We start from the raw sequence: 20143 nt of genomic DNA on the forward strand, positions 1-20143 counted from the left end.
ACTTCATTCATGGAGAATCGGCTCATAACCATCACCTCCTTGGGGCTGCTGTCCGGCTGGGTCCCCCGGACATTCACTCTGGAGCATGTCCTCCCACAGAGTGAGCCCTGAATGTCCTGTACACATGGACCCTTAAGCCTGCCACACAGTGGTATAATGAGCATTTAAGTGTTGGTCTCTCTTTCCAGATCAGCAGCCAATTATCTGTGCTGAGGATATAGTAGTGACAGCACCTGTTCTTCATTTAGCTGATAAACTCTGCTCACTAAAGGCCCTCGTTACTCCTCTCAGCCACCTTTTGCAGCTGCCGTTCAGGTGCCAGTTGTGTCTGACTCTTTGTGACCCCATGAACTACAGCACTCCAGGCCTCCCCCGTTCCTCACCGTCTCCCCAAGTTTTCCCAAGTTCATGTCCATTAGCTAATATTATCTCCTGTGGGCTCCCAGATGGCTCAGATGGTAAAGAATCTGCCTGCAATGTAGGAGACCTGGGTTCGATCCCTGGGTTGGGGAGATCCCCAGAGAAGAGAATGGCAACCCAGTCCAGTATTCTTGCCTGGAGAATTCCATGGACAGAGCTTGGTGGGCTACAGTCCACGGAGTAACAAAGAGTCGGATACAACTGAGTAACTAATGCTTTCCTCCAATATTATCTCCATCTTACAAAAGAAGATGCCAAAAGTTAGAAAAGTTAAGGTCTTGTCCAAGAGTACACAGCAGGACTAAAGACGGTGTTCTAACCGTCATGGGCCCAGCAGAGTTCAAGGTGCCCTGTAAGGACTGAATAGATTTTTCCACTGAAGGAATAAGATTGAATCATGTCAGGAAGACAATCCAGGCATGAGAGTCCCTTTTGACAACCACCTGAGCTCTCAGCTACCTGAGTGGTCACCTTACTTCCCCTCAGGAAAGGAATACTTGTTTACTAACAAGTCTGACCGACTGGTCACAAGCTCCTGTTATGCCCAGAGCCCTGAGACATGGGAGAGATGTATTAGTCAAGGCTCCAGTCCTTTGGCAAGTTTCCCATTTAGAGGAGGTGGAGGAACAGGAGAAGAGGACAGGAGAAAAGTTGAGGAGGCAGGGAAACACAAACCATAGGGAAACACAAACCATGGGGAAACAAAGGCCAGTATCCATGGAAGCTCAGCAGTTACACAGAAGGGCAAGGGCCACCTTCTGCCGGCACAGAGACTGAGGGGCGGCAGGGGGGAGCAGGTATCGGGACCCCAACCACAGGAGCCACCTCCCAAGCAGTGTGTGTCCTGTTTCTTTGGTAGAAGAGCACACTCGCGCGCGCGCGCACACACACACACACACACACACACAATATGGCCTAAGCTTCATTATTTTCATTGTTTCTAACTGTGCAGTTCAGTGGCATTAAGTGCATTCTATTACTGTGCAACCATGACCTCCATCCATTGCCACTTTTCAGCTTTCCAAGCTGAATCTCTGTATCCATTAAACATGAGCTCCTGCCACCCTCCTGCCCCAGCCCCCCAAACCACCATTTTACATTTTGCCTGTATGAATTTGATTACTCACAGTACCTGTAGTATAATATAAATTTATTTAGTCTTTCTCTCTGGTTCCTGGCACAGAGCTCTAAACCCTGAGCTTTTCTGAGTGATAGGAGTATCCTTTGTGATTCATAGGGATCCTGTTTCTATCACACCAGAGCTTATGCTATGAGGTGACTCAGACTGGGGCCCCTCTAGAGCCTTGGGATGGAGCTGGTCTCCAGAAGCTCAAGTGATTAGAGTTTGGGAACTTTCAGCAAACCCTTGGAGAAGGCAATGGCAGCCCACTCCAGTACTCTTGCCTGGGAAATCCCATGGACAGAGGAGCCTGGTAGGCTGCAGTCCATGGGTCAAGAAGTCAGACACAACTGAATGACTTCACTTTCACTTTTCACTTTCGAGAGCTGGAGAAGAAAATGACAAACCACTCCAGTACTCTTGCCTGGAGAATCCCAGGGACGGGGGAGCCTAGTGGGCTGCCATCTATAGGGTCGCACAGAGTCAGACAGGACGGATGCGATGCAGCAGCAGCAGCAGCAAACTCCCCTCCCCCTCCTTGAGGAGGGCAGCAGGGAATTGAGCTCTAGAAAAACCCTTGAACCAGGAAAGTTCCCTGAGGCTGGTAAATACATGACATCAAAGTGGTAAGAGGGCGGCACCCCACAGAGGCTCTGAAATCTCCTCCACTTGGCTTTTCCTGACTTGTACCCTTTATAATAAACCAGGAAAAACAGTTAAGTAAACTCTTTGTCTGAGTTCCCTGAGCCATTTTAGCAAATTACAGATCCTGAGCAGGGCTCATAGGAACCCCACCTTATAGCTAGTCAGTCAGAAATATAGGAGGTCCCTAGGACTTGCAAATGGAGACAGTCTTGTGGGTCCAAGCCCTTAACTTCTGGGGTCTGCACTAACTCCAAGGAGTTAGTGTCCGAGTTGAACTGAATTGCAGAACATCCAGTTGGTATTGGAGAAAGTCAGAATTGGTTGGTGTCAGAAAAAAAAGACAGCTCAATACCTCACATAAGTAGCCTTCCAGAATATCTATTTTTGTGACTACCATATTTAACTCAGCCACAACGTCTTTAAGGTCCATCCATGGGTAGCATGTCAGAATTTCCTTTCTTTCTAAGAATGAACAATATTTCATCATGTGTATATTTCATATTTTAACAATCAGCCATAGATGAACACTTGGGTTGCTTCCACCTTTTAGCAATTGTGAAGAATGATGCCATAAACATGGGTACAAATATCTGTTCAAGTTCCTGCTTTGAATTCTTTTGGGTATATACTCGGAAGTAGCATTGCTAAATCCTATGGTAATTCTATTCTTAATTTTTTGAGGAAGTGCCATGCTGTCTTCCATGTGACTGCACCATTTTACATTTCCACCAGCAATGCACAGGGGTTCCAATTTCGCCACATTTTGGCCTACGTTTATTACTTTTTTCTTTTGGGCAATCATCTTAAGGGGTAATGAAGTGGCATCTCATTGCAGTTTTGATTTGTATTTCCCTAATGTTGAGCTTTTTTTCATATACTTATTGACCATCCATGCATCTTTCTGGGGAGAGAAATTTCTATTCAAGTCTTCGGCTCATTTTTAATCGGGTTGTGTGTTTGATGTTGTTCAGCTGCAGGAGTTCTCTATGCCTGCTGGCTATGAACTGCATATCAGATACATGATTTGCAGATATCTTCTTCCATTCCACGGCTTGCCTTTTCATTCTGTTGAGAGAGTCCTTTTTACATGAAAGTTTTCCACTTTGATGTGGTCCAGCTTATGCTATTGTTGTTATAGATGCTTCCAGGGTTACATCCAAGAAATCACTGCCATCATTACCAAATCCAGGATGACGAAGATTTCCCCCTACGTTTTGTTCTGAGAGTTTTATGGCTTTGCACAATACCATCTGTTGAAAAGACTGGTGGTGCTCATGTGTCCTTGTAGGTTCATCAGCTGTAACCCATGCACCGCTCTGGTGGGGGTGGTTGACAGTGTGAGGCTACACAAGAAGCACATGTGGGGAATATTTGGGAAATCTCCACCTTCCCCTCGACTTTGCTGTGACCCTAAAAAAAAAAAAAAGGCTGTCCTTTTCTTCTTAAATGGTCTTGACACTCTTGTTGAAAATCATTTGACCATATAAAGTGGTCATGCATGGATGTGAGAGCTGGACTGTGAAGAAAGCTGAGCTCTGAAGAATTGATGCTTTTGAACTGTGGTGTTGGGGAAGACTCTTGAGAGTCCCTTGGACTGCGAGGAGATCCAACCAGTCCATTCTAAAGGAGATCAGTCCTGGGTGTTCATTGGAAGGACTGATGATAAAGCTGAAACTCCAATACTTTGGCTACCTCATGCGAAGAGTTGACTCATTGGAAAAGACTCTGATGCTGGGAGGGATTGGGGGCAGGAGGAGAAGGGGACGACCGAGGATGAGATGGCTGGATGGCATCACCGACTCAATGGACGTGAGTCTGAGTGAACTCTGGGAGTTGGTGATGGACAGGGAGGCCTGGCGTGCTGCGATTCATGGGGTCGAAAAGAGTCGGACGCGACTGAGCGACTGAACTGAACTGAACTGATGTGAGGGTTTATTTCTGGACTCTGTACTCCTTTGGTCTGTAAGTCTGTCTTTACGCTGATCCTACACTGTCACGATTGCTATAGCTTTGTTATTAGTTTTGTTAGTTTTATTAGACACATTAAGAAGTGTCAGATCTCCAACTCTGTGATTCTTTTCCAAGACTGCTTTCACTACTCAGTGTCCCTTAAACTTCTGCATAGGAATTTTAGGATGCCTTTTTTTCCCCTTCATCTGGGGAAAAGATGAAGGACAAGAAGAAGGAAAAGATTTTTTTACTTCATCTTTTTTTTTTCCTTAAAAAAAATCAGGATTTTGACAGTGATTGTGCTGAATTTATAGAGTTATACAAATGCTTTGTGTCATATTGACATCTTAACAATATTAAGGTCTTCCAATCCATGAACACAGGATGTTTTTACATTTATTTATGACTTCTTTAATTTTTTTCAGTAACATTTTACAGTTTTCAGTGCAGAAGTCTTTCATTTTGTTGGTTAAATGACTCAAGTGTTTTCTTCAATGCTACAGTAATTGGAATTGTTTTACTTTCCTTTGGGGATTGTTCATTGTTAGTGTATAGAAACAACTGATGTAAAATGTTGCAAGTTTGGTCTGCTTTGTGCTCTCAGGTTTGCAGGGAGGCCCAGGAGAAGGGAGAGGGGAGAGGCAAACTTGGGCAAAATGGCCATGAAACTGTCTACCATTTTGAATGTGACTTTTTCTTCAGTTGGGTGTTTCCTTGGTTGCTGTAGATCTTTGATGTACAGAAATCCCGTAGGGAAGGTTATTTTAGCCAGTTTCTCATTTATTTAATGTTTCTGTGGGAGAAGAAGCAGGTGGAGCTTCCTGGTCCTCCATCTACTGATGTTACTCTCCAAGGCTTTAGGTTTAATCTCTAAGCAATGTATCTTCAAGGACAGAACTAAGAAGCCAAACTGGTCAGAGCAGGGGAAAAACTGGGAGGGAACAAGAGACAGGCTAGCCAGGAAAGGCAAGGAAGGAGGGGCCCTGGATGCTAAACTCAAGATGTAGACTTGATCCCACAGAATCATCAGACCCTCAAGACTGCCTGCCAAGAAAACACGGCCAAGTCAGGAGTCAGGCCAGGCCACCAGAGCCTCCTCCCCTGCAGTGCACTGAGCTGAAGGTCAAAGAAGCAGGATTAGGAGCTTCTGCTATGGTTCCACCTCACAGGCCTGCAGGACCTCCCCATCCCCTCAAACCCCCAGGGCTTTGTTTATTTTCAGAACTTTAAGTGAATCAGAATTATGAGCCCCACACAAGCCCACCCTCCCATCTCACTCTGGAGAGTGACTGAGATCCCAGCTCCTCCACCTGGGAACTGGACCCATCTACAGCAGCACAGACACATCAGCCCTGACAGGAAGCCTGCTCCAGGCCGGAGGGTGCCTTTCCAAGGCACTGTGCTTCTCTCTCCTGGTGAGTTCACGTCTGATCACAAACCTCGCCTGGGAAGCCAGGTGGAAACACAAGCACCTGGCCTCTTCCCTGGGGGATCTGATTGGGAAGTCCAGGTGAGGGCCCAGGCATCTGTAGTCTGTCCTGGACCCACAGGTGAGGTAAATGGGCACCATTTGAGGGAGCACTGGTCTAGTTTCCTTCCCGGAGTGGCCAGCCTCTGAGCTCACCCACCTGCCTGTATCTTTGGTGAGGGCTTTGCATGAAGGAGAAACCAGAACTGGCATTCAGTTCTTCTTTACCTTCCCTAGAAGTCTCACCCTAGAAGTCTTATATGACCCACAATCTCAAAACATGGACAGTAACAACAACAGCATAATTTTTGAGTTTTATCAGAATTAAAAAAAAAAAAACAGATTTCATAAGCCAGACTCCAAAGACAAAATATTGCATGATTTTGGTTATATGCAGGACCTAGAATAGGCAACTTAACGGAGACAGAAAGTGGAATAGAGTAGCAATAGAACAGAGATGCAGAGGAGTTACTGTTTAATGAGTACAGAATTGTTGGGAATAATTAAAAAGAAAAATTGGGTATAGATACTAGTAATTCTTAAACAACATTGTGAAACTATTTAAATGGTTAAAATTATGAATGTGTTATAATTTTAGCACAATTTAACATTTTTTAAGTAAAAATCTGGTTTCTGGCTTCTTTAAAGGCACCAACAAATGAGATGGTCTGATAACATGAGATGGTCATGCTGTGTATATGAATGGTTGGCAGAGGCTGAAGCAGCTGCCAGTTCAGCTGGGACGCGTGCTCTCACAATGCTGTGACCCCCATCCTGTGTCATTTTTCCTTGCATGACCTGGCTGCCCCTATGAGCATTAGAGGGTTTGTCCTGGCCCCACCCCTTCTCATGCCAGTCTCCACCAGCCTTGCCCTGGCTCTCCCAGTCCCTGCCTGGTCCTCTCTCCCAACCAGAAGGGGAGGTCAGCAAGTAGCCAGCCACGGGGGCAGGTGCTTCATGCGCCTTGACAATGACCACAAGCAAAAGCACACGGGCGCTGGCCTTCACCTCCCCCCCAGACATCCATCACTCAGACCTTGAGAGCTTCTCTGACGTGGCAACAGCCAGACTGATAAGCCTGAACTTTCACCGACCCACATGCTCGGGAGTCTGGAACAAGACGAGGCCAGCCAGCCACCTCTCCTGACCTTGACTCCTGAGTCAGCCTCAGGAACACCCAGTCTCCCTGGGCAACAGAGGACCAGCCAGTCCAGCGAACACCACCTCCTCAAGACGGGACTGCCTTTCCTAGAGCCCGCATTTATCCATGAGAGCCTGATTTCCAAATGCTTGAAATATGATGAGATTCAGGACCCAATGCCCCTGAATTTGGGACCCTGGCATAGTGAATATTTTAAGCTGAAGGAGTTTGAGAACTTCAAAGCAGGAAGGTCACTCTGACCTCCTCCCCTCTCCTCCCCATTTTTCGCCCAAACAAGCCTTAAAACACTCCTGTGGGAGGTACCTTCCTGGCACCCAGAGGAAGGGAGCATCCTTGTCTCTGAAGATAAAGGGACACAGCAGAAAAGAATCCTGACAAACAGGCCTTGACAGTGCTCCCGATCTACAATGATCTCAGACCTATCCTATCACACTCCTCTGAGTGTCCACTCTTATCAAACCTGGCACAGAAGTGCACAAGTCTGCACTTCCCTTGTGACTCAGTGGTAAAGAATTAGCCTGCCAGTGCAGGAGACAATCCCTGATCCAGAAAGATCCCACATATGGCAGAGCAAATAAGCCCGTGCGCCACAACTGCTCAGCCTGTGCTCTAGAGCCTGGGAGCCACAGCTGCTGAAGCCCCCACACCCGAGAGCACGTGCTCTGCAATAAGGGAAACCTCCGCAGTGAGAAGCCCGCACACAAATAGAGAGCAGTCCCTGCTTGCGGCAACTAGAGAAGAGTCCATGCAACAACAAAGACCCAGCACAACCAAAAATAAAGAAAATCATTTTTCCTAAAAAAAAAAGAAGTGCATAGGTCCAACTATTGCTTCATTTCCTCACAAACACTCCCGTGTCACCTAATATTTATAATACATCATTATGCATAATTTGCTTTTATTAATCTTGACTTTGTCCATTTAATTTTTAGCTGGGGACTCTAAGACAGTTAAGGAAAACTTTTTCCTCCCCTACAATTAGCATCATCATCCCAGACATAGTGGAAAATGTTGCTAGTCTGTAGGTCTAAAATACACGCCAACTTCTAAAGACTCACTATGGAAAAAGAATGTAAAACAGCCTCTCGGTAATTTTATTACATTGATTACATGTCAAAATACTATGTTGGATATGCCGAGTTAAATAAAATATCGTTCTAAACCTAATTTCACTGTTCTGTTTACTTTTGTAAACAAATTTACATTTTACCTTTCTTCAAGTGGCTCCTAGAAAATTTGGTCATGCATGTGGCTTGTGTTTGTGGCTTTCATTATATTTCTATTGGACAGGGCTATTCTCCATAGCCCACAGCCAAGGCTGCTGTAGAACTCTAAGGTGACTGTATTTTCTTCACGTTGAAAAGCAAACTGATTCTCTCTAGTCTTTTTCTGGGTGGTGCTATGCTGGGAGCTGCCCTGGGGCCCTGGAGGAAATCCCTTCTGGTCTCAGCGCTGGAGGCTCCCTCATCGGGGCTGGGGCCGCCTTGAAGATCTAATCCTGAGCCCACATCTCCCTCGCCCCCATGCCACCAAGGGGTCACCAGATCTCACACAAGGCTTTCCTCCCTGCCTGGCTCAATAACAATGTGTCCACATCACTCAAAACCCGACACAGATGGTTCTCCCTGGAAACAATGGAACCAGTGTTGGGAGCCCTGTGGGACTGCTACCACCTGTGTGAGGGTCACAGGCAAGTGCCTCAGCTGCGGGCCACGTCTCCTTGTCCACTCTCACCCCAGCTCAGAACCACTGGTTTCTTCGCCCTGGAGCCTGGAGCCCCAGCTTCCTGAGGCTCAGGGAGGCAGGAACAGCCCCTCCGCAGGCAGCAGGTGAAGTGTGCCTGCTCAGTCACGCCCAGCTCTTTGCGATTGCAGCCCGCTGGGCTCCTCTGTCCATGGAATCCCCCAAGCAAGAATACTGGAGTGGGTTGCCATTTCCTCTTCCGGGGATCTTCCTGACCCAGGGACTGAACCCACATCTCCTGTGTCTCCTGCTTTGGCAGGTGGATTCTTTTACACTGAGCCGCCTGGGAAATCCGTCAGGTGAGGAGGCAATGCTAATGCCTGGAGTGTCAGAACAGAAGGCAGGGGCTGGCTCACAAACTCCAGATAAGCTGCTAGACACGGTGCCACCACCAACACGCCTCGAGATGCAGGCCCAGAGCCTGAGACTCAGAATCTTGCCTTTTAATTTCTAAATCTATGGTTTGTCCCCATGAAGACCCAATAATGGCCCACTGACAGGGGCTGTGGAAGTGGAACTGACTTCAAACCTCCTTTTTATCATTCAGGGCCTGTAGGACCCTGGAAAAGGTTGCTCCATTTATCTGCATCTGAAGTTTCTCACCTATAACAACAGAGACAATGCCACCCACCTCAGAGGCTAAAACAAAAAAAGCATATGGATGAAAAAGTGCCTTGTATTATCATAGGTGTTGATAGATATTAGCTTCTTTCTCCTTCAATCTTCCCTTAGCAATGACAAGATAGTAAAAACCTCGCAAAGAACTGAAAACAAATCCTCTATACTCTCATCTGGTTGCTTGTGTGTTTTTTAAAAAGTCTGGATGTTCGTGCCTGGTACAGTTTAAAAGCCTGGGAGGAGAACTCTGAAGGCAAGGGAGTCTCTGTGTAGCCCCAGCACAGCACCTGCCAAGGCATCTATTTCTGTGCTAATACACCAACCCTGGTGGTAATGGTTTGTTTAGTCGCTAAGTCGATTCCAATACTCTTGCGACCCCAGGGACTGTAGCCCGCCAGGCTCCTCTGTCCTTGGGATTTCCTAGGCAATGATACTGGAGTGGGTCACCATTTCCTCTTCCAGGGGGTCTTCCCCACCCAGGGACCAAAGGCGGGTCTCCTGCATTGCAGGCAGATTCTCTACCACTGAGCCACTGCAGCTTCTGGGTAAATGCCTATTGAGTCAAGGAACGAATGAGGTCAGAATTTCCAGGGAGCAGGAGTCTGGCTTATCAGTGTGACGTCTGCGGCCACGAAGAGTAACTCTCTGAAAAGACACTTATAGTCTGTTTAGGCAGCTTCATGGAATCTTTTTTTTTTTTTTCCCTAAAAAAAGAGCTCAAGGTGTTCTATTAATATTTCTCCACCATTCCATCATGCTTTACTTAGCAAAAAAGGTTAAAACACATGCCAAGAGCCAAACAAGGTCACCTCTACATGAGGAAGCATAAGCATTTCAGCTTTTCATAATTTTTTTTTAACTTAGCACGGTGGGTTAAGGCTAAACGGTTAAGGCTAAATTGATGGCTCCATGACAAGAATATCTGCTGTTAGGGTGTCTTTCAATGTGAAATTCTTAGCATTTTCTGACCTTGGTGGGGAGTAGGGGTAGGAAATGGTTAACTATTTTTACTAAATTTTAAAGATATATTTGGCTTTAAGTTTGGGCTTCCCTGGTGGCTCAGATGGTAAAGAATCTGCCTGCAATGCAGGAGACCTGGGTTTGATCCCTGGGTCTGGATGACCCTCTGGAGAAGGGAATGGCTACGCACTCCAGTATTTCTGCCTAGAGAATCCCATGGAGAGAGGAGCCTGGTAGGCTACAGTCCATGGGGTTGCAGAGTCAGACACGACTGAGTGACTAACACTTATTAAACTTTTCCCGCACAGGTGTGTGTGGAGAAATCTGAAAAGCAATTAGCTTTTGCTCCATGGTTAACAAAAAAAGTGTTCGGTTCTCTGATCGCCCCAGGCCACCTGAGGGTGCATCTCTCTCCTGCCCTCCCCAAACAATGGGTTTGGGACTGCAGTGACCTTGTCTGAATCCCATTGGGGCTGTAAATAGACAGCTTTAACCCTCTGGAGACACAAAAGATCCTGCCCCCCGACTCCCCAGCTTCACCCTCGGATAAAGAAAACATCCAGTAACGTCAACCCCACCAACAATGCTGCAATGGAGATGTCCAAATCTGCGGTCACACCACCTTTGTGCATATCACCCTCAGTACCTATTTTTTAATTGCCCTGAACAAAATGATCCAACTGGTTTCTTCCCCAGCCCTCAAATCCGTTCAGTCTTCTGAATGGTCAAACCCACAGGTTAAAGAAAACTGGGTAGAGGCTTTTCTGTTCCTGCTTGTGCTGAGAAGGCCCGTCTGTTGCTTCCACTGATTGCTTACACTATTACTCAAGTGGCAGGACTTACTGGCCTGAAAAAATTCAGCTCAAGTTACCTTTCTGGTGGTAAAAATGAGCTGAATGACAATTTACCTTTAGAGAAGTTTGAAAATTTCTGACCCAAGTAAGAACTTTCTAAATGAAAGCTTAAACATTTTAAATCAGCAGTTCCCAACCTTTTGGCACCAAGGACAGGTTTCGTGAAAGACAATTTTTGCACAGACTGGGAAGGGGTGGATGGTTTGGGGATGATTCAAGCACATTACACTTACTGTGCACTTTATTTCTCATCTAATGCCACCGCTGATCTGACAGGAGGTACCTGTCCATGGTCCAAAACTTGGGACCCCTGTTCTAAATGTAATCAACAGGTAAGAGAAAACAAGCTTTCAAGAACCAAGGGCTCCTGGTCATTTGTCAGATGAGTAGCCACAACTGCATGTGCTTTGGAAGTGAGACGGACCCCCCACCCCAGGCAGTGGTCCAGATAAAGAAGGACCCCGTAAATAGCTGCCTCAACCTTTTGGACACAGTGATCAGACTCACATAGGCCCACCTTTCTGGGCCATATCCAGACTGAGATGCAAAGAACTTGATATTCTCCTTCCCCTAAGGAGGAAAGACAAAGGATTAAGATATGAACTTTCCAGGCCCTCCCATGGCTTCTAGGCCTTGGAAATTCAGAGCAAGAACTCGATTCCCTCAGGGTAGGTGTTTGACACCAAGCACTGCTCCCACTGTCCTGGCTCCCACTGTGTATAAAGAAGGTGAGCGCAGCGCCAACACTGCTCTGCCTCTCCACGTGGCCCAGGAGATGCTGCACTCTGGGAAAGCTGGTTGGACAGGCAAAAAACACCCGCCAACCTCCAGTGGGGCTTCCCTGGTGGCTCAGAGGTTAAAGCGTCTGCCTGGAATGCAGGAGACCCGGGTTCAATCCCTGGGTCGGGAAGATCCCCTGGAGAAGGAAATGGTAACCCACTTCAGTACTCTTGCCTGGAGAATCCCATGGAGGGAGGAGCCTGGTAGGCTACAGTCCATGGGGTCACAAAGAGTCGGACACGACTGAGTGACTTAACTTTAACTAACTTAACCTCCAGTGACACAGAATAGTCTGACGGCCAGGGGCTATTCCCTGACAAAGAAGAGCTATCCTGTTCAAGCTGGTGAAGGAAGTTCAGGAATGAGATCATAAAGACAACATGTGTTCCAGAAGCACGCTTTCTGCTGGAGGAAGAGGAACTGCGGGTGACGGCAAAGGCCCTTCCTTTCGTTTCCCCACTTCTCCTACACACCAACTCAGTCACAATCATCCACTCACTCAATCACACCCAGCCACGGTCAGCCAGGGTCACAAACACTGCTGAAGTCAGAAAGCTAGGCTTCACGCAGTGAAGCAGTTTAGTACAATGAACACCCTCAGTCCCACAGTGAACGCCACCCACTCCTCTACCCACCTGATTGCCAAAGACAGCTATGGAGCAGGCGGTTGACACCTCATTAGCCCCAAACCAGACGGAAGCAATGCGGGAGGGCATACCCAGGATGAAGACCTGGGCCACGGAGCAGATGACCTGGCCCAGCACGGTGACTGGGAAGAGATGTGGCTGCAGGCTGCCCAGCTTCACCCAGGCCCCCAGGCAGTTGAGAGCGGAGCCGGTGAGGGCGATGGTCCGCAGGCCGAACTTCTCCAAGAGCCAGGCCACCGGCAGGAGCAGAGGGATGTAGGCCAGCATGTAGCACATGGACAGCCAGTCGATGGCAAAGGAACTGACCCCGTAGAAGTTCATGAAGATGTTACTGATGGAGCCGTACTGGATCCACTGGAAGGCGTTGCACATGGAGTAGCAGCTGAACACCAGGACCACCGCCCACCGGCGCTTGCTCACCTTGATCACGCTAAGATCTTCAGGGCCCGAGCTACTGGGTTGGATCAAGCCACTGGGTTGAGCCAAGGTACTTGGGTGGGCCGAACTACTAGGGTATACAGAGACACTGGGGTGGATCGAGACGCTGGGGTGGGCCGAGACGCTGGGCTGGATCGAGACGCTGGGGTGGATCGAGACGCTGGGGTGGGCCGAGACGCTGGGGTGGGCCGAGACGCTGGGGTGGACTGAGAGATTGGGGTGCTCCTGGAGCGCCGAAGTTTGCAAAGGGGTGCCATCGTGGTCCTGCTGGTTAGGGTCTTCATTCACCATGACCGCAGCCTCTCCTGGCGCCCTAAGCAGGTGCTGACAACTCGAGTCGACTTAAAGGACAGTGGTGTCGGCTGGTCAGCTAGAGCTGACGTGGCACTTGCCCAACCTGCCCCGGAGGAATAAACTGAGTCCCCAGCCTCCGTAAAAGCCAGCGAGTGGGGCTCTTCCGCTCAGCCCCAAGCTTCGGCTCTCACTTTTCCTTGGCGTCCTCCGTCCCTGACAGCTGTCCCCCAGACCAGCTGCAGGCCGGCCTGAGCCAGGTCCTGGCCGCTGGAGCCTTGAGTGCCTCGGAGGCGTCCTGCTCACCTTCAGCCCCTCGGTCCTGGTCACAGTTTTCTCCCGGCGGCGCAGCCACTCGGCTGGGACTCGGATTGCTCCTCTGGCAGCTTGCGGCCTCGCCCCCTCCGCACACGTGACCGCCCCCGCCCCCGCCGTGCGCGGCTTCCACCCCCCCACGAACCCCCCACCCCGACTCCCACCCCACCCCACCCACCCCGCCCCACTGCCTCCAGCCTTCTCTAGCCGCTGGCCGGACAGTACAGTTGTTTCGCCACCGCTTGCGGGTGCATTCCTCCCCCCCACGCCCCAGGCACCATGGAAACCGCCCGGTTAATCCCCCCACCCTGGCACTGCTTTCTCAAATTCATTTGCCCCCTCCCGGGGCACTCTGCAAGAAAATGCCCTCCGCCTTTGCGAAGGTAATCCTCTAAAGAGAGTCTCCTCCCTGTCAGTCCGCATTCCCTGCGCGCCCACACGGATGCCCGGCGCCTCCAAACGGCTATGTAGTATCCAAGAGGGATTCTCGACTTTTGCCCACTTGGCTGAGCTCCTCAGCCCTTGTTGGACTTTCGGAATAAAGACAGATTTGTAGATTTCCCGGGCTGGTTGCGCTCCTGGGGTAAAGGCGAGAAGCGCACTTCCTCTCTTTGCTTTCCCTGCGAACTTGGTCTTACATTGGGGAACTCAGATTTGAACCTGTTCGGTAGGACTCTTCTTTCTTCTTGGATCCCTGGGCGGCCTCCTAGGCGACAACTTGAGGGCGGAAAAGAGAGGGGAGTTCTAAAACGCTGAAGACCCAGCGCGGGTTTTGTGGTGAGGTGCCCACCACAGCGCACGATAAGTGGCCTCTGCAGGCATGTAACCCTATGCTGCCCCCTGCTGGTACACACCCCATTCTGCAGAGAAGCCCTCAAGTCAGGGCCTCTAGGTCAGGCCTGCGGTGATTGCAGCCCTGGAGAGGAATAAGGGCCCAGATCTTCCCTGGGTTCAAACACCGACTTAGCTGCTCCCAGGCCTGCTTAGTAAACTAAGATACCCCACCTCTCTGTGCCTCAGTAGCTTGGAAAATCAGTAAAACAGGGATGATGAAATAATAGTACCTACCTCACAGTGTTATTTTGAGGCTTGGATGAGTTAAGGCTTGAAAATACTTGAAACATTCCTGGCAGATGATAAGCCTTCCCGGAGTGTCAGATATCCTAACAATTAAAAATTGAACATTTCTATTGTGCTACAAATGTATACTTAGTTACCTCATTTAAGCATCCAAGAATTCTGTGGTGTAAGTGCTACTGCTTGTCCGGGTTTTATAGATCAGAAAACTGACCCTCATAGAAATAAAGACTCAGCTGACCTAAAGAGCCATAATTCTCATCTCATATTCATCCAAGGTGCAGCCTGGCTCCTCAGGCAGAGTCTGGGGACAGTGTGTGGGCATGCCCTGGGAGCTTATTAAAAGCCCAGGCTCACCCTGGACCAACTGAACTAGAGGCTGCATTTTAAAAGACATCTAGGTGACTTGTTTGCACATTAAACAGTCATTGGGTGCCTGTGCTTCCTTTTTTTCTCTTTTAATCTTCACCCCCAAAATGAAGAATTCAAAGCTCTGGGGCTGAGATTCTCAGCTTGGTCTGCACATTAAAATCCCATGGGGAACTCTCCACATTCCCAAAGCCTGAACCACATCTCAGATTAGGATCTGTGCTGCTGCTGCTGCTAAGTCACTTCAGTCGTGTCCGACTCTGTGTGACCCCATAGATGGCAGCCCACCAGGCTCCTCTGTCCCTGGGATTCTCCAGGCAAAAATACTGGAGTGGGTTGCCATTTCCTTCTCCAGTGCATGCGTGCATGCTAAGTCGCTTCAGTCGTGTCCAACTCTGTGCAATGCTATAGACAGCAGCCCACCAGGCTCCTCTGTCCACAGGATTCTCTAGGCAAGAATACTGGAATGGGTTGCCATTTCCTTCTCCATAGGATCTTTGAGAGGGAACCTAAGCATCCGTATGATTGAAGATGCCCAGGTGATCTCAATGTGCAGCCAAGTTCGAGCACCCTTGTGGTTTTAGAACCACTGGTTCTCATTGGAGGCACCCAATTTTGGGGGTAGAAATCATGGAGTCTTGGATTACAATGGAGTATTTGAAAGAAGAACTCATACCCATTTAAGAATTTGTATTAATACATTAAACTCACTTTCACTATTCTCAGCTTTCCAATAGTGTTTCCCATCTTTCTCCAGGGAACACAGATCTTCTGTTCTCTTGGAAACCCTTCTGAGATCTCTGTTCCTTGCCCTAGGTTATCATGGTCCTCTCCCCAAACTCCACAGATACATTCTTAACTTCATTTAACAGATCTGGAAACTGAAGCCCAGAGTCAGAAAGTTATCACAGTCCCACAGCTGATTAGCATCAGAACTAGTAATAACGAGATAGGTTTCCTGTGTTCATTTCCACATGTCTCTCCCACATGCTCCTTGGGGCAATGCTTCAGTTTGCTGAGAATTCCCAGGGGCTCTCACCCGGGATTCAAGTGATATTTGGGGTTGTTTTTTGTGTGGAAGAAGTCAGATCTACTGTGAGCTCTGGATTCAGTGTACTCAATATTTATTCTGCATTATGAGCTTTAAAAGATGCTTGCTTCTTGGAAGAAAAGCTATGACCAACCTAGACAACATATTAAAAAGAAGAGACATTACTTTTCAATAAAGGTCTGTATAGTCAAAGCTATGTTATTTCCAATAGTCACACATGGATGTGAATGTTGGATCACAAAAAAGTCTGAGTGCCAAAGAATCAATGCTTTTGAACTGTGGTGTTAGAGAGTAACAACTTGAGAGTTGCTATTATCAAGTTACTTTTGAGAGTCCCTTGGACTGCAAGGAGATCAAACCAGTCAATCCGAAATGAAATCAACCCTGAATACTCATTGGAAGGACTGATGCTGAAGTGAAACATGCAAAGAGCCAGCTCATTAGAAAAGATCCTGATGCTGGGAAAGACTGAAGGCAGGAGGAGCTGGGGACAGCAAGAGGACGAGATGGCTAGATGGCATCACCAATTAAATGGACATGAGTCTGAACAAGCTCTGGGAGATGGTGAAGGACAGGGAAGCCTGGCGTGCCACAGCTCTTGGGGTCGCAAAGAATCGGACACGACTGAGTGACTGAATAACAACAATGAGCTTTGGGATCCTGGGCAAGTTATTTTACCTCTTTAGCCTTAAGTGTCTGAATGTGTAAAATAAGGATTAAAACTACTTGCCTCATAGGGTTGTTATGAGATTTAATTAAGATAGTATATCAATGGTTTTCAATAATGATGTTCTGGCAGCCTCCAGGGTAGTGCTGTCTCTTGGCTGATTCCCACCAGGGAGGGGACAGGTAGATTTTACATTGAACTACTGTGTGTGTATCCATTGGGGTGACATTTACTGAGCAGCTTACCATACGTTCTATCTAGTTATCAGTATATCTACCTATCAGTATCAATAGGTACACCTTCAGGGTGAAGGAGAAGTACATTTTAGGGACTGCTTCCTGAAAAGGGGCCTGGTTCCTGGTTCTATTTCAGCTGACACCCCTGGGAGCTTTGGGACCCACTGACCTGGAACTCAAGCCTTCCTGGCTCTCTACGGAAAATTAGCAATGTCTGATCCCTCTGCGTGCATGCTAAGTCACTTCAGTTGTATCCAACTCTTTGCAACCCCATGAACTGTAGCCCACCCAGGCAAAAATAGTGAAGTGGGTTGCCATGCCCTTCTCCAGGGGATCTTCTCGACCCAGGAATCGAACCCAGGCCTCCTGCATGCAGGCAGATTTTTTACCACTGTGCCACAAGGGCAAAGTCGACCCTGGATGAGTCTCCCTTAAAAAGTACTGACACGTGGAATTTCTAAAATGTTCCCCTTACACGTCTTGTATGAGTAATGTATGAGTGTAACACAGCACACTCAGCCACACCCTGTCTGCCTCACCTCTCTCACTTCCCATATATTCCAGCTCTAAACTCTTGGGCACATCTCTGTTCAGCCTGAAACCCTGAGTGAAGGAAGTTCCACCGCACAGGACTGTCTTGATATCTATGTGTGGAGTTGAGTTAAATTCCACATCACCACAGAATTTCAGAAAACTGGGACAAAGAGGAGATCCAAGGAGTTTTCAGAGCAAGAAGAACAGATTGCTTAAAACATTTTAAAGAAAACAGGTATAGAATGTCATCAGGTTATTCTCAAGCCTGGAAAACTAGAGGTCAGTAGGACAATGCCTTCTGGAGAATCATTTCCAGCCTAGAATCCTATACTCAAAACTATCAAAAAAGAACTATTGGAAAAAAATCAAACATTTTCATACATGAATAGTTTTTTAAAAGGTAGTTGCATATCCTCTTTCTCAGCTCAGTTCAGTTCAGTCGCTCAGTCGTGTCCGACTCTTTGCAACCCCATGAATTGCAGCACACCAGCCTCCCCGTCCATCACCAACTCCCGGAGTTCACTCAAATTCACGTCCATCAGGTCGGTGATCCCATCAAGCCATCTCATCCTCTGTCATCCCCTTTTCCTCCTGCTCCCAACCCCTCCCAGCATCAGTCTTTTCCAATGAGTCAACTCTTCACATGAGGTGGCCAAAGTACTGGAGTTTCAGCTTTAGCATCATTCCTTCCAATGAACACCCAGGACTGATCTCCTTCAGAATGGACTGGTTGGATCTCCTTGCAGTCCAAGGGACTCTCAAGAGTCTTCTCCAACACCACATTTCAAAATCATCAACTCTTTGGCGCTCAGCCTTCTTCCTCAGGAAGCTGCTAAGGGAAGTGCTCCACCAAAACAAGAGAGTAAACCTAGAGAGTAAGACATAAGATCCAGGAAACTGGGACATGATGGCAAGTGATGGGATTCACCAAGATTGTGGTGAAGGAACATCCCAGGTGGACAGCTATGAGCCAGGCAGAGAAACAGCCTGTTCTGATGGAAGCTGATCAAAGACTCCAGGAAAGATTGGTCCTAAAGATGACATTGATAGGACTGTGTCTGAAAACACTGAGAAGGGTTTACATAATTGGGAGAGAACTGGAGGACTGGAGTAGTGATAAGCACAAATTAAGTGCCACAGTTTTGAACTCTGGTGGAATATAAAAAGCTACGGAGGAAAGGGGAATAAAAGCATGGTTACTTGAAGTGACTCAGTTGTGAACAGCATGAACACAACCATCATAATGTAAAGACTGAAAATTGATATAACCAAATTGACAACTGTATTGGGAGGATGGAGGAACGGGAAGAGGGCAAACATATGTGGTGGAGGTGAGGGCTGGGTGCGCAGAGCTGAATCCCTGTGCGCCGTATCGGAAAGTCAATGGATGATGCCTACTGTGGACAAAACCAGGAAGTATCTATACACCCATGTTGTTTAGAGCTAGGCAGGTAAATACCAAACAAAAAAAAAAAAATCATCTGCTAATGGCTGAAAATAGTTGACTCAGAGGACCAGGAAAGCAGGGTAAGCAGTGATATTTTTGATACATAACTAATTTTTAAACCATGTATATATAATAAAAAAACTACAGAATTTTAAAATAGAACCAAATTAAATAGAGATTGAGCTGTTTCACTGAGGCCCACAGGTGTGTCCAGGGGTGAGGTCAATTCCATCCTGGACTTTATCATGTTGGAGCTAAAATGAATACCTAGGCCGCAGCCCTGGAGACTCAGGGAAGCCTGTGCTGGGTGTCTCGTCAGAAAAGCAGGTGTGTGTTCAGAGGCCCTGTTACCTGCACTCAAGTCTTCACCCTTCTCTGCCTTCAGTCTGCTTCTAGTAGCTCTCAGGCTTGTAGCCTCTGTGGGGGTCTGATGCCTTCTATAATATTTGTGACTCACCTGCTGCCCCAGCATCCAAAGGCCGACCCAGGGCTGCTTCTCCCCTGAATCCTTGTGTCAGTGAGGAGCTCTGCCAGCTCGCAGTCAGCCAGACCCAAGCCCTGAGAGGCACCATCACTGTGTCCACTGGTGCTGACCTCCTCACCTTCTTAGTTCAGATCTCATAGCTTCTCACCTTGGTCCTGTGATGCCCTCCTCATTGTTCTTATGCCTCCCAGTCCCCATCCCGCAGTTCCACAGGGCTCTCCACTTCTCTCCAGGCCTCTGCCCTGCCTCGGGTCTGCTTTGAGTCCTCCAGTGGCTGCCCCTAGCTTGCAGAAGGTTCTCACTCCTTGGCTTAGCACACAGGTCTTGTGATGTCGCTCTGGCCACCTCGCCCACCACCACCCACTCCCACCTTTCGCTCCAAGAGGGTGGGCCCACTTGTAGCTCCCAGTGAGCATTATGAACTCATCATGCCTAGCATGTGACTTGCCTCACTGCAGGACAAACATCACCTCCTCCAGGAAGCCTTCCTCAGCGCCCAAGTATGATTTAGAGGCTTCCCTTACATTCTGTATGTTCCCCTTTATGATAGCTCCTGTCTTACTGTAGCATGAATGTTTATTTTCTTCAGTAATTCACCCACTTACGTGAGTCCCTCAAGTCCCTCAATAAGATTCTTGCCTATTCACGTTCAAACCGCAACCTCTGGCTTGCTGTCCTGACCTAAAAGGGGCGTGATGGCGTAACTGAAGTGATTTCTGAGCAGCAGTTCCTGATGAATCTCCCTCCAGAGGCCTTGGCATGAATGAAAGCAGGTCCAGGGGTTCTGAATCATCCCATCTCTGTTCGCTTCATTTGCTCATTTCTTTCCTAAAGTGCCTCCCCCATGGGTGTTGTCCATCCTGCGCC

General features: G+C 48.0%; 1 protein-coding gene and 1 non-coding gene across 2 annotated transcripts in view; one reads left to right on the plus strand and one right to left on the minus strand.

The window, feature by feature from the left end:
- LOC120852695 (feline leukemia virus subgroup C receptor-related protein 2) overlaps positions 1-13490 on the minus strand; it is a 62077-nt gene extending 48587 nt beyond the window's left edge. The window contains exon 1 of the mRNA XM_040226057.1: positions 12356-13490. Coding sequence (XP_040081991.1) covers positions 12356-13096 — 741 coding nt within the window. The 5' untranslated portion in view covers positions 13097-13490. The remainder of the gene's footprint in view (positions 1-12355) is intronic.
- TRNAS-GGA lies at positions 11779-11850 on the plus strand. Its single transcript has one exon. It is a non-coding gene; the product is annotated as a tRNA-Ser (tRNA).
- Positions 13491-20143: the final 6653 nt, after the last annotated feature.

Source organism: Oryx dammah, unplaced genomic scaffold (assembly GCF_014754425.2).
Source record: "Oryx dammah isolate SB20612 unplaced genomic scaffold, SCBI_Odam_1.1 HiC_scaffold_26, whole genome shotgun sequence".
Lineage (NCBI taxonomy): Eukaryota > Metazoa > Chordata > Mammalia > Artiodactyla > Bovidae > Oryx > Oryx dammah.